Below are 14,865 nucleotides of genomic sequence, written 5' to 3'. Positions count from 1 at the left end.
GAGTCCAGAGGAGCCAAATTTGCCATAACATTTTAAAGAACGTTGGTATCTATATGCCATAATTTCATTCAAATAATTGCACTTGTAACTGAACATAGTTACTTAGAGTGACATTTATAAAAAGCAGCCAAACACTCAAAATAGCCAGTTAAGTTATGAACAAGTGTTAATGAGTCTCTGCTAATCCCTGTGCCTTCTCAGCTAAGGGTACCAAGACCATTTACAGCCTCAGCTAATATTTATTTGGCTTTTAGGTCTAATGTACTAAGCTCCAGAAGCCCCAGGTTCAGTTCTATCCAAAGACACTCAGGGTCTGTCAGTGTTAGAATAGCTTAATAGATGAGAGAACTTGCTGCTGTTTGTGGACTGCCGTGCAGAACTGCAAGAACCTTCTTTTTCCCCTACTCCAACAGACCGAGTAGTTGCTGAGTAAAGGGGACAGTGGTTCCAAAGAGGGATCAGAGACAGTGCTGCTGCAGCAACTCTAATTTATTACTGCCATGTCCCTGTGCCATTGATCAAAGATGGTGAATTTTTTTATAAATAATGCATCATAGTTGTTGAACGGAAGATGCTAGAGAGCATTCCAGAGTGTTTTGCCACCATTTAAAAGGCTTCAGGCACCTCTGTGAGTATTATAGGTAGAAAAGACACCCAGCTTTAATTCTTTGCTTCCTTCCATAAGTTCCCGCTTCTCTGTTTCACCAAAAGCTGTTTGTCTTTACTGTAAAAGCCTTGCCTGGCTAATATCTACCCTACCGCCATCTCATTTGGTATTCAGACATCAACACCTGCCTTGGGTTGGCCTCCATTGTCCTCTTGTTAACTTTCCAAGGAACCACTTTCATGCCTTGTCTTCTGCTGCCCCTCATGGTTGGGAAGAGCTTGCTGTAAACATGAAAATAATCTTACCTTCCTGAAACCTGTCCTTTGTTGTGATGCTTACAAAAATGGCTAGGTTACTGGTGTGCTGAGACAGGTACTTACCATGCCAACCAATACTGTTTTCTTGTTCTCCCCATTTGTTTCTATCTGTTGCCATACACTTAAATTTTAAGCTCATGTTTTCATACAGTGCCTACCACAGCACATTTCCTGACATTACTGCCATATAAATAGTGGTCCAGGTGGCTTATGCTTTCCATTATCATTTTTTCAATGGATTATAACTTTACCAAATTATAACTTTGAGGTTGCTGTTTTCCATGTTTAGTGTTTTGTCCATGAATTTCCTCAAACTGTTTCACTTAGAAGCTCTTGTGCCTGTATAAGTCCTTACCCTTCCACGTTCCACCTTCTCTCCCTGCCATTGTACTCCTTCCCTGAGGGTCGCAGCTTCAGGGATTACTAGAGGAGCCTGGCATGAGGTGGCAGCAGGGGTTGATCCCCTCTGCACTCACCATGGCAGAGTAAAGCAACCAGTCTGGTCTGGGGGATGGTGGTGGAGTGGCTGCTGGTCACACCGCTTCTCCGTGGCTCCCACTGCTTTGGTGAGTACAGGGGCCACAGCCCACCCACAGCGCCACAGACTGTCCCAGGCATGGGGTCCATAGAACAGTTGGGGTGGCCACTGCATAGCCCAGGGATGAAATGGCTCTGCACAGACCACCTCTAGGTGGCAGAGGCATGGAACTAGCAGCCAGATGCCACTCTAGTCCTCCTGTGCTGTTGGCGGTGGCAACAGGAGTCTCCAGGAAATTTTAAGTCATCTGGAGCCAGCAGGCAGAAACAGGGGAAATGTGCAGACACCCCCTAAAGCCTGACACAGGGTGCAGCTGCTTGCCCACTAGGAGGATTTGAGGATTGGCCCTGACCATAAAGTAAATTGAGTTTGAGACTCCTGCACTAGACTATGCTTTGTATTTCACTAAGCAACTAGTTTTGAAGACAGTTTTCTGCTCCTGAGAATGATTGGATCTGATATTGCTTCCTTTAAGCAGGAGCAGCAATAGTGATGGAGATCAGTGGGGCAGAGATGGAGCTAGTAATTTGTGAAATAATGCCCATGTCAATATGAAACAACGGTAAACAAGTAACATGACTTACTAAGCCATAAGTGAACAGTTAAGATTTTAAAAAAAGAAAACTTTGAGCTTATCACAGTTCTTGAACATTGGAAGATCAGTTTCTCTGTTTGCCGGGATGGAACACAGAAGTCTGTATGTCCCTGCTGTCCTGTAGCATATCTGAAATACAAACCCTAATTCCAGCTCTGTAAGTGTGACCTTCAGGACCTACTGCCACATGTGGTATGGTGTTGACTCGCATGTCAGTCTGGAATCAGGACTCTTGGTGACACAGGACACTCAGTTTCTGTGCAGGAGTAGGTGTCTTTAATTCACTCTCTTCATTTATTGCACTCAAATACATATATCATTGGGCTTCATCTACCACTCATTCATTTCTGGCATCTAGTGCTAGCATTTAACTATAGCACAAAGAGAAGCTGCCATAGGTACCAGTAAGTTAATGCTGAGAAACAAATGTCATTAAACTCTTAAATCCACTTACCCTATAATCCAGGCGTAGACAAAAATACAGCCTGTGGGCTGGATCTAGCCCCTTGACCACCTCAGGCACAGAGCAGCCAACTACTGCTTTAAGCAGCTTCCTGCTCTTTGTAGTTCTCTGCTTTGGAAACCAGGAGGAGGCTTAATGTGCTGCTCCAAACCCCTTGCAAAAATCTCAGCATCCATTAGCCAGTTTATGGCTCCCTTCTGCACCCAATCTTCATTCTGGACCCTGCACCTCCTCCATTAATATGGAAGAGTGCAGATTTATATCCCCCATCAAAAATTATTGCCCACTCCTGCTCTACTCACTTCACATAAACAATGTCAGTTCAATAATTGAGGGTTGGTTAATGTTTGATAGTGTTTAAACTGCGATTCATACCATGAGAGGACCAGACACCACACCGCATAAGGGGGCAACAGGAAGATAATGTTCCATCTTTAGGCATATGCTGAAAGTACAGGTTAAAAGCTATGTTTCAAAGCCTTATTCCCATCCCCTTCTCTAAATTAAAAAAAAAAAAAATCATTGTCTTCAGCCAGAAGTACAGTGCAACCCTTCAAATACCAAAGCCTAGAATTAGAGCAAAGAAAGCATCAGGCAGTGACAATCAGGCTCATTTTAAAATATTTCCCATTCAGGTTGAATCTCTCCAAACTGGTACACTCGGGTCCAGCTGAACCAAAGATGTTCTTGGATTAGAGTGGCCCAGTGGAAGGCTGGTGGCTTAGAGCCCAGACAGGCCAGCAGCAAGGGAGCCAGCATCTGAGCTCCTTCCTGGCCAGCCCAGCAGCAGTGGGGCAGGCAGCCCTGCTGGGGCTGGTGGCTGGACAGGCCAGAACGGGCAGCAGCTCAGCAGGGTTGGGAGTCCAATGTGACAGGGAGTCCTTTGGCATGCCATGGTCAGCAGTAGGGCCAGGAGCCATGCTGGGGCCCAGATCCTAACTGGGTCAGTCTAAACAGGGGAGCCAGCAGGAGAAGGCTGGTGGCAGGGAGGCCACAATTGACCTCCCCTGGTCCGGGGTGTAGTTCTAAAGATATGTAGTTACGCCATCATTACTTTCAGTTGATAAAAATGACAGTATCTGCATTATCTGTGTATAATGGAACACATTAGTGAAATAATGTGGTGAGACTCTAGAATGCAGATTTTAAAAACAGAACAAAAGAATAGGACTGTCTCTGCATTTATATAGTACAGTGATTTATTTTGTTCTATTGTACTTTTTGTATACAAATCTCTTAAGCGTAAGTTGTCATAAGAAATCAGCACCTCTTGCTTAGAGTAAGCTTTAAAGTTTGTATCAGAAGGAAAAGCTCCTTTAAGTGTAAAACAAGTCTTAAGTATTCCTTCCGTTTAAATACAAAATTGATAAGTGGAAAAAAAAGTGCTGTCCATGTTTCTCCTTCCCACAAATCAGAGGATCTGTAGCTATAAACTTCTGTTAAGTTACTTGGTAGATAGGTACCAGACATACAAGTGAAAAATAAGCAAATCTGTCGTAAAGCTGCTTTTAAACAGAATTGGAAAAACTGCCTTACGTTGTTTAACAATGTTGGTCTGCACTAATTCTTCTTAAGTCATTGTGCATTTCAGAATAGTTACTGATTTTAAAAAATAATTTGATTTAAAAATCATCACAAGTTTCAAAACCAGAAAGTATCCAAAAAATTAGGAACAGTCAGGGTAACACAGGATCTCCATAGGCACAGTCCTCTTCAATAGCAAGATTGTAATATGCTCCTTTTCCACCTTTATATGCACTTGTAACAATCCTCAGCCAGCCCAGTTCACCCTATAGGAAATGAATCTTCATTAGTATTGTCAAAAAGCTTCATAAATTAGTAACATCTACATAATTTGTCTCAACCATTGGTCTTTCAACAGACAGCTGCCAAAGGTTTCTGAGTAGGAATCACAAAATAGCTCATTTGAAGTAGCAGTTCTCTGCTAAGCTCAGTTTTTTCCAGTCAGGAATTCATCTCCTATTCTGTGTCTTATAGTTCCAAGAGGTTTTTACCACTGGGTTCAATGGGAGTGGCATATGCATATGAGGTCAGCATTAGGATTTAAGAGTTGACACTGCACAGAGACTGGCCTTCTATTGTCTTGTGTTTTGTGGCTGGGTAGTATTACATTCAGTTTAGATTTTTTTTCCTAGTTACCAGGTGCTTTAAAAATCAGATTGAGGCACATCCTGTGGCTAAGAGGGAAACTTAGTCTGTTTTTTTAAAATAAAAAAACACTAATTGTAAACCTTGGAATAGAGAAGCTTTGGAGGTTTTTGTTTCTTTGTTTTAAAAGGTGCACTCCATTTTGCTGCCCTCAGAGCTCATCCCTTCTCTCTTACTTACCCAAGGTTCACCCCAGGAGTTACGGACAATCCAGTATTCAGTTCCGTTTTCCACACCCCAACCAGCCACAGATACAATGTGATTCACCACAGCAGAGGGGTTGTATTCAGTGTAAAGTCCTCCAGTGTATGCATCCAGTTTGGCAGTAGCCATTATGCCACAACTATAATAAAACAACGAAAAGTGCCTCATTCAAATAGAACTTTTATAGCAAGCTAAAAAAAAGTGTCCATCATCCACTCCCACTTAAAAACCTTTAAGTTGAAGTTTATCCATATCATAAGATATTGTGCAAAAGTTTAGCACACACCAGTCTTCAGAGGCTAAGATGTGTTCTGGTGAAGTCTTGAATGAGCTACATAACAAGGCTTGCACAACAGCTAGCTCAGCAAGTTTGTGGGATAAAATGGAAACAACTTTAATACAAAAAATTAACAGGTTAACCATTACCCTGTACTACTGTGTCTTTACCTGATTGGACCATTGGCATAGATTTCCGCCATCATTTTTTCTCTTCCACTGATAGAGCCATAATCAGCAACTTTCCAGAGGGAGTAGTTCTTTATCACGTGGCATTCCCCAAAGGTAACGCATGTTCCACACTGGTTAAACTTCTTGCATGCTATAAAGAAGGGGTAACATTCAATATTGCAAAATGTTTTTATCCTCCTATTAATTATGCAACATGGTAAGTTTTAATTCTATTTTAGGGCCCATAATTATAAGACAAACTATAGCAGAGAACTGTTTTTTTCTTGTTTGTTCGGGTTAACTAATGCTGTCAGTCTTTCAAGATGCACTCTGTGTGTGACAGCCTTCAAAATATGTTTTTTTCAATTGTAGGTTATCAAAACTACTTCCTGATAAATGTCTTGTTATGCAAACTGAACTGTTTCTGTCTAGCTATAGAAACATTTCAAGAGATTTGTTTGTAAATAAGTAACAGACTCAAGTTCTGTTCTGGTAACTTAACACTTCTCAAATATTACTTCATGGAAGCACCGATGCACATCAGTGACTAGTGAGTTCAAATTAGCAGCCTGGGCGGTGGATGCTTGTTCCGACATGTTGGCAAGACACTGCGCTATCTGATTCTGGTGTAAAAACCCTAAACCCACTACTCTAAGACAACATATTGCTCCTAGTCAGGTAGCAGGTGCTACGCTGGCAACCAGTAGTAGGCAGAGGGAAAAAAATAAATGTGTATGTTAAATTATATTTGTTCCTTTAAAGCTAATACCAAACAATGACATAAGTTCAGAAGGTTTGCAATCTGTTGCCATACTTTGGTCTTTGGCTTGATAGTTGTTACAGGTCTCATCTGGAATGCCATGGTCATGAGCATACATCCAAACACCTGTGTGGTCTCCACCTTCACAAGTTCCTGCTTTGGCACAGTCAATAACATTCTGAACAGATAGGTAGGCAGAAGGCCATGCCCCTTTTCTCTTAATGTTGATGCGATCTGTGGAAATAAGAGTAAGCAGCTGGTTCTTGTTTCGCTGATTGTCTACAACTTCTTACAGCCCAAATGTTTCAGCTACCTGTTCCTAATTTTATCAGTGAATATTTGCAGACAGTTGAAGCATGTCAATGAATGGCTAGATGCACCCAAGGTAAGCGGACAAAACAGCATCTAAGTTTTGCATTCTACATTCAGCGTTAGGGGCAGGTATACGGATAAACCTAGTGCTTTTTTTGTGCCAATACTGCTCTCCCCCCCCGGCTCCCTGAGGGGTTGCAGGTGAGTGAAGGCTTTTTTTTTTTTTTTTTTTTTTTTTAAAAAAAACAACAAAAAAACACCCCACAAAAAAAAGGCACTGGATAAACCTGTTTCATTTCATTAAGGCTATCACCCTCTGCAAATTATGGAAGCACTGAGGTGCTATAGAAAATGTGGCTCTTCTATAACACTTACCTACAGCTCTTTACAAAGGTTGGAAGTATGACTATCCCCATCTTACAAAGAAAAAAAAGTGGAAAATAGACATCAAGTGATTGCCCCCGGTCACTCAGCAGGTGAGTTGTAAGGGTGTATGTAGATCCCAGGTCTTCTGCTAGGCTCCAAAATGTCAAATATGCAGCAGTGAGACCAAGTTTTCAGACAGTTTATGCCAAATTGTATTTGTTTGGTTTACTCTCACTTGCCGTTTCCCTTCCTTACTTTCTCTGCCCTCTCATTTGTTTGACTACTTAGACCAAGTTCTTTTGGGGCAGGAACTTTAAGCATTTGTTCAGTGCTTACTACAACAGGAGCATGATTGTAACTGCAACCCTTAGGTAATGCTACAGATGATGAATAAATTCTAATTCTCCTCAGATGTGTAAGAAGAGCTCTTTAGGAAAAGCAGACACTCCTGCTTCAACCAAGGCCTGAAAAAGTTTCCATTCCACTTCCCTAATCCTCCAGTGAATGGAAGATTGAATATACCTTCTGTTATTAAAGTTAAGGAATTTTCATAGTATCTAGCTTTATAAAAGCATCATGTCTTGGGTACCTTTAATTTTTTTTTCCTTAGACTTCAATGTTTGTGCAGAAGTCAAGCTCCCTGATATACATGATGACCAAGACCTTCTGGGTATCTGCATTTGTGGATTTGTTTAAAAATCTGGTTATTCATAATTCTTTGTCCCCAAATAGTTTTCCCAGGACCTCCTAGTGTCTCCAGTCTATTTGTTCTGTGTGTCTGTTCCTCCATCTTCCAAATCAGATATAATATAGAAAATGTTTCTATTTGAATTAACAAATAAGCTTTGACGACATTTGTACATGATTTGTAGAGCACTATGTACACTGGTGATGTAACCTGTAGGTCCCTTACGGGAATGGTAGTGATCTCCCATGCCTGTGAGACCACCCCCTGCTTCAGTATATCTGTATAACATGTTCCCAGCCACATGAACATATGTCGCACTGTTTCTAGCATGCTGCAGAGAAACTGCTCCACCCAAAACTAAATTACAGCTGAACTGTTGGCCCACCCACTTATAATAGGCTTCTCCCAAAAAAAGGGAAGTGATAGTTTTAACTGTTTTCACAGTATTGATAAAAATTAACTACCTACTCCTCCCAGTTTTGGGGCCCTAACTGAATGAAGAAGAGAACTGTACAGTGGAGGGAGTGTACCATTCCCACCCCAGAAACAATGTCCACTCTAAGTATGTTTTAATCACTTCCACTTTTCCCTTTTAAATCTATGTATAGTTCTAGATGAGGAAGGACACCCCTACCACAATGGAACATTCCATCAGAAAAATAATTCCCTGCCTCAGCTGTGGAATTTCCACAGTACACACTACTAGCCAAAACATCTTCACTAGAATCTCTGCCTCTCGCCCTGCCTTTCTCATTATGGTAGGTTAGGCAGGTATTGTGAGCCAGATCCGCAAAGCTTTTTAGGAGTTAGGTTCTTTGCCTTGCGCAATAACAGCCCTTAATAGCACTGCTCAATCCTGTAGATTGAATATACCCACCCTCCAGGCATTAAGAATATTGGGAGATCCTGGAACTGGACTGAGTGGCAAGCAGGCAATACCAGTAAGAACAATTTCCCAGTAACAAGTACCTGCTAAAGCGCTGGTGCTGCCATGAGCCCAACAGGACCCACAGTACTGAGGAATGTGCTGGTTCCGTGTAGTACTGGCAAAATTGATCCCTTTTACATTTCGCCAGTCCCAGCTTGTGGGAAGGTCAGAAAGCTGCAGATACTCATGAGGTCGAGGGTAAGTTCTATATGGAAACAAAGTAGTCAGCATTGAGCCTGTTTTGGTATTTTCAGAGACAGGAAAAAAAAAAAAAACTTCCAGTTCCTCCACGTGTCTGCCTCCTCACTTGAGGTCACATGTTTGTTCTATACACCATGACCTTTACTGCTCTTCTAGTTTTGTGACTAGGTAGTTCTGCATTAACAGCTCTAATCCAGCACCCTTATCTGGCAATATCCCTTATTTGGCACCATTTTAGTTAGCTGGTTGTCCACTTATGAGGGGTGTGGCCAAAGTTCCGTGTGGTCTCAGAATTTCACAGCCACCAGTGGTGGTCGTCAGTGTTCTGTGCTGTTATTTAGCTGTAATTTACTTCTAAATATCTTCTAAAGCCCAGTAAGCAATGGAAGAGTTGGTAATGTTGCTAGATAATATTGACTTCCTATGGGCTGACAAGTTATCTCCTTAAGCAATAGTGAGATCTAGAAGGTGCTGGACTAGAGCCGTTCAACCTGTACCTGGGCTTAACCTGTAAAGTGCTGCATTGACCAGGCATTTCATAGGAAACTGTACTTTGTCCGTCGCCTCTGGCAAGCAAGAGGAAGGGTTACTTCTCCCCTGCGCCCTCCCCATAGTTTGGGAGTCCTGAATCAAGGAGTCACTTAGTAGCAGTCAGATCTGCTCTCCTCCCTAGGACAGCCTTAAAGGTATTTGGGCACCAAAGTCGCTCTGAGGACCCCTGGAGCAGCAGGGGAGCCTTGGCGCTGCTGCTAAAAGTGGGGCCAACTGCAAAGACGCTTGCACGCCTCTGCGGCGTGACAACGAGCAAACCGCAGCGGGCTCGGGGCGCAAGGAGATTGCGGGCTTTGGGCCGGCTGGTCTCTCCCCGCACGCTGCGCAGCCCGGGCCGCCAGGGGCTTGTCCCTCGCCCCGCAGCGGGGCCGCGCTCTCACCTGAGCCCGGGGGGCTTGTGCGGGGCCGGCTTGTAGCAGTGCTGCCCTTCCTTGAAGTAGAGGCCGGCGGAGGCTGGACTGAGGCCGCTGCAGAGCAGGAGGAGGGCGGGGAGCGTCTGGGACAGCCGGGCCATGCTCTGCGCGTCGCTCCCGGAGCAGCAGCTGCTTCCTGCGCCGCCCTGCCGGTCGGTCTTCCTTTCGCACGAGGCGCAGGGGGTAGGGGGGAGCAGCTGCGCCTGAGTCAGCCGGCTGCTGGGTTTAGCCAATCGCCGCCGCGGGCGGCCTGGGCTGGGCGGGGCAAGAGCCCGCCCCGTGGGGTGGGCGGTGCACAGCTCACCGCAATCTCGGGCGCGTGGCTGCTGCAGGGGCCGGCGGGGATTGCGGCTGGGGGAAACCCGCAGGTTCAATCCCCCAGTTGTCCCGCTCGGGGTGTTGCGATTAATCCTCGGGCAGGAAGCGCGGGCATGTGCCAGCAAGGGGCCTTTGGCGCGTTAGGGGCAGCTGCGTCCGTGGGGGCAGACCCGTCCCTGCCCCTAGAAATTCTTCACTGCTGGGCGAAGCAGGCCGGTAGCACCTTGAAGACTAACTGTGGTTCATTACAAGTGTCAGAGGGGTAGCCAAGTTACTCTCTGTCTTCAAAAACAACAAGTCCTGGAGCACCTTATAAACTAACAAATATTTCATGGGCAGAGACCCACAAACACTTATGGTCCAAAATATCTGTTAGTCTGTAAGGTGCCCCAGGACTTCTTGTTGTTATTTATTATAATGAGCTTCCAGGGGAGAAACCCACTTCTGGAGCAGAACTGAAATCTGAAGACGTGGCCTTCCACAGGAAAGCCCATTTCCCTAATTAATAATTGTGTTAGTCTTGTGGAAACCATCTTGTATAAGAAGCCATTTCACACCCTTTGCTTCTGCATGCACACAAGAGCCTGTACTTTCCTTGACCTGTTTGGGAATGGCAGGGAGGATGAGCTCTATGGAATGCATTAACAAACTGTTTGGAGTTAAGGCTCCAGCTCCCCGGTACCTGTTTCTCTTTGCTGATAACGATTTCTCATTGAGACGTGATTTACCATTCTCTAACTAATTGCCTCTGACACTGGGCTTTGTTTGTGTAAGGGTATAAAATACTAGAGTTAGCTGCATCAAGCAGCCTTGTGGACCTGGTTTAAGTAGTGTCCAGTTTGGCTCATCTGTTGCCTTATTGAATTCAATAAAGCTGAATGTTAGCCGCCTAAACTCAGAGAAGTCTTGTGCTTGAACAATCTGGAGGTTCCACCGAGATCCCAATGCACCACTTGCCTGGACGAAGGGGCTGGCCCCCCCTTCCAAGCCTCTCAAGAGCGCTCAGTAGAAGGTAAAGGGGATACCTGTTACAAAATCTCCCAGCAGGGGCTTGGGACTGGAGTGCTGTCCGGCCTTCAGGGTCGGGGGGAGCCACCTTTATGGAGCGGCTAACATTCTTTGTCTGTCTGTCTGTTTGTTTGTTTGTTTGTGTCTGTCTTTGTCCATTAGGCCTGTCTTGTATGTCACAGTTCCAAAAGGGCACACCGGTGTCTCTAGTGAGGCAGCCATGCGCTGGACCCTCTGTGTTCAGACACTAAAAGCTGGTGTGGTGCCACCACTCTCTTTCAGTACACGGAACTGTGGAAAGCTTTGTTGCCTCCCTCTGTTTCTGTTCTGAAGTAAAACTAAACTTTAAAGATATCCCTAAGCCTGGGCAGACTTAAATCCCACCAGGCTGTCTCCAGGAGCCAGGACGCAGCCGTCCTGCCAGGCTGGAGCGGGTGCCAGGAATTCCCCCTGCGAGCCAGGTGGGCTTCTGTCCAGTGCCTCACACCCTGTGAGCCAGGTGACCTCCGGTTCGGTGCCTCATGGGGAGGAGAGGGGGAGGAAAGATCAGGCGAGCCAGGTGCACTCCAGTCCAGTGCCTCGCACTCTGTAAGCCAGGTGAACTTCTGTTCGATGCCTTGCAGGGAGAGATCTTGCGAGCCACATGAACTTTGGTTCAGTGCTTCACACCGTATGAACCAAGCAAGCTCCGGTTTGGTGCCTCACAAGGAGAAAATAAATTATGGGGATAGGTCAGTCTACAGGAATTCTGGCACCCTAACCCTAACCAAACAGGAACAGGGCATTTTCAGCTGAGAACACTACCTCAGTATAAACCCAGCAAGCCCAGCTGTAGTGACAGCCTCTGAGGTTCACAGCTGAGGGTGGTGTTTTGTCCAATGTAGATATACCCTTATATTGCCGGTCAAGCTGTTTTCCTGTAGAAAAAGGAACAGAAAGCAGAAGCAAAACCAGCTGAGGTGCAGCTTTTACATACTTTTCTGACTGTTGTTAATCATTTATGTCTTGTGACACTCTTTTGGGGAGGATTAATAAGGAATAACACTGTGGGCCCAACATTAACTTAAATTACATATTTAATTGGCACAAAGTGGTTTTCTGAGTAACAGTGGTGCTTATGGGAAAAGTGCCCTGTTGCCAGCCCTGGAGACTAAAATCCTGTACTAAACAGCAGGACATGTACAACGGAGGCAGACTATGGCAATGAAGCTCCCTCCAGTGTCCTGATAAGCTGTATGGTAACCTAGGGCTTCCCAATTTTATTTGGCCATGGAATCCTTTTAAACTCAATTTTGCTGAATCCTATTCCCAGGCTCAACCCCTTCAGCTCCCAAACCCCCTCATCTACAGGCTCTACCCATCTCAGTCCTCAGCCCCTGATCTGCCCTCCTAGCCCAAAGCTTTACCCCCGATCCACAGGCTTAACTCCTTTCAGCCCCAAACTTATCCCTCTCCCCATTCCCAGGATTAACCTGCCTCAGTCCCAAACCAGCCCACGGGACTGATGCATCCGTGGTGCTGGCCGGGGAGCCTATGCTGGGTGTCCACGTACACCCAGAGGAAAGACGCCTAGCTTGGAAGTGTTCTGCTGACAGGGATGAGCTGTGCCGCACTCACACTCACCAGAGGGGATGTGGCCGCTTTGGGAGTCGGGTGAGTGAAGGGCTCTCTGCAGCTCCCTGCCCTGCCGCTGCTGAAATAATGGGGGGCTACATCTACACTTACCACAGAAGATTGACCGCTCCGAGTTGATCTTCCAGGGTGCTGTTTTGTGCAGGCACGAACCAGCATCAATGTCAACCCCAGACCTTCTTTTGAGCAACACGGTATTATTAAGCAAGGTCAACAGGAGGCGTGCTCCCATCACAGAGCCTTTTTTCATGTCGCAGAACCCAGGAATTCCGCTGAACGCCATTTGGGAAACACTGCATTAACCTGTTCAGAGCAGCTCTGGGGGTTCAGTTTCCATGGTTCTTCACGAGTTGGCCTTTCTGTTCAGCTGCCAAGCAGGGAGACCAATTGTGGTGGTGGGTTTTCCCCAGTTCTTTGGTAATGTGGAAGCATGTCCACTAGGAGAGTGCCAAACATACTACATCAGTGAACCCCAGATTGAGGTTCACAAGCCAGCAGCAACTCTTTAATATATGTCTCCTTGCGGCATATGTAATTAAAACAGTGTCATTTAATTATTAACCAATTAGGGTGTATTATTGGCCAACATAGCTGATAAAATAATAATGATGTTAGTTAAAGCCTGCCCACTGATGCATAGGGCAGCACTGAAGGTCTTCCACATCTGTCTTTGGCCATTTTCTCCAGTGTGTCCCAGTTGTAGGTCATTTGCTTCATGTCTACATCAACAGTCCTATATACAAGGTAGTACATGAAACAATGAATTCACTGTACTGTGACTCTTTTGGGTAAAGTTGATCTCTAATTTTGCTCCTGACAGGCTGGGTATCACTACACTACATATATGCCAGTGTTTCTCAACCGTTTTTTTTTTTTTTTCTTTCTTTAAAGTACCCCTTTTAAAAAAACAATTATAAGTATCACCAGATTTTGCTTGTGTATCCCTAGGCATCAGTGTACCACCTGTTGCGAACTATGGTCCTCAGGTCATCTGAGGTCTTGAAACACATGCCACTTTACCGCACCCTTTTCAGGGGGCAGATTTGTTCTTCATACCACCAAGTTAAACCTCACTTAAAACCTATTTACTTATAAAAGTATCACAGGAGATTACTACTGAAAACTTGATTTTCTACCATCTTTTTATCACATAAATGAATTGGAATAGCAGGCTTGTACTTTCCATTTCAGCAGAAGGCATATGACGTACAGCAGCAGAAACAAGTCAGTGTTTGAGTGAACTTTTTGATTGTACTGACTTTACTAGTGGTTTTTTTTTTTTGTTTTTGTTTTTTTGTTTTTTTATGTCGACTGTTGTAAATACCTGGAAGACCTCAGTGAACCCCCAAAGATACACATATCCCTATTTGGTAAACACTGATCAAAGCCATTAGCTAGGAACAGACTTTTAGCCATTACCCTCTGGTGGTGGTTTATGAGCACACGATGCATGAGGAGATGCTTGGCAGCACAGTGCTGTACAAACACATTGACAAGCTGTGCTGAGAGGCTCCCTGACAGCAGGAATGGCCATTTTTGTTAGCCCTTTTAACTGCATGCGCTTCCCTGTGATGGTACTTCCTCACTTGTGTGCATGTGCATGTACGCACATGTGCACGCACACACACACACACTGAACATAGGATCGCAGGCCTTGTGGCTTTTGAGCATTCGTGGTACAGACTTTAATTGCCTCACCATGGGCTTGTCTATACTTGCCCCCAACTTCAAAGGGGGCATGTTAATCAGGGTGCTGTGAGATTATTAATGAAATGCTGTGGTGAATACGCAGCACTTCATTAGGCTAATTCTCCCCTGCAGCAACTTCGGCGCGTCAAACTTTTGAGGAGTAAAGGAACTTCCAAGTGCCTGCGGCTACATGCATGCCATCACTTTGAGGTTTGATGCCTTAAAGTTGCTGCAGGGCAGAATTAGCACCACAGCACTTTATTAGTAATCGCCCATCACCCTGATTACTATGCCTGCTTCGAAGTTGGGGCACGTGTAGACCTAGCCTATCAGAGTAGCTATCTGGGTTTTCCCCCAGAGCAGTTACAAGAGAGTTGACAGAGGGAACAAGTTTCAAAACCCCTCGTGCACCTTAAAGCCAAAGTCATTTTTTTGATACGTGACAGGACTCACAAGCCTTAATGCAATTGCATTAGAGTTGCCAACCAGTGTTCCCTCTAATTTTTTTCTAGACATGGGTGGACTAAATTTTATGTACACCAAAGAATGTGCAGATGTGCACTATGATAGCAACACATACTGTCTGCTGTGGGTGCTCTGGTAATCAGCTGGGCAGCACCTGAGTCTCTCCTGGGTGGCCACCCACACACTCAGCTTA

At 45.0% G+C, this 14,865-nt stretch overlaps 1 protein-coding gene across 1 annotated transcript; it reads right to left on the bottom strand.

Moving 5' to 3' along the window:
• Positions 1-3,697: 3,697 nt before the first annotated feature.
• CTSZ (cathepsin Z) lies at positions 3,698-9,746 on the bottom strand. Its single transcript, XM_075011779.1, has 6 exons — positions 9,528-9,746; positions 8,436-8,599; positions 6,155-6,334; positions 5,341-5,491; positions 4,870-5,032; positions 3,698-4,310 (listed from the first exon to the last, which is right to left on the bottom strand). Exons 1-6 carry the CDS (start codon positions 9,659-9,661, stop codon positions 4,197-4,199), a joined length of 906 nt encoding a protein of 301 aa, XP_074867880.1. The 5' UTR covers positions 9,662-9,746; the 3' UTR covers positions 3,698-4,196.
• Positions 9,747-14,865: the final 5,119 nt, after the last annotated feature.

This window comes from Carettochelys insculpta, chromosome 17, assembly GCF_033958435.1.
Source record: "Carettochelys insculpta isolate YL-2023 chromosome 17, ASM3395843v1, whole genome shotgun sequence".
In the NCBI taxonomy this organism is placed as follows: domain Eukaryota; kingdom Metazoa; phylum Chordata; order Testudines; family Carettochelyidae; genus Carettochelys; species Carettochelys insculpta.
This window is presented reverse-complemented; position numbering and strand designations above follow the sequence as displayed.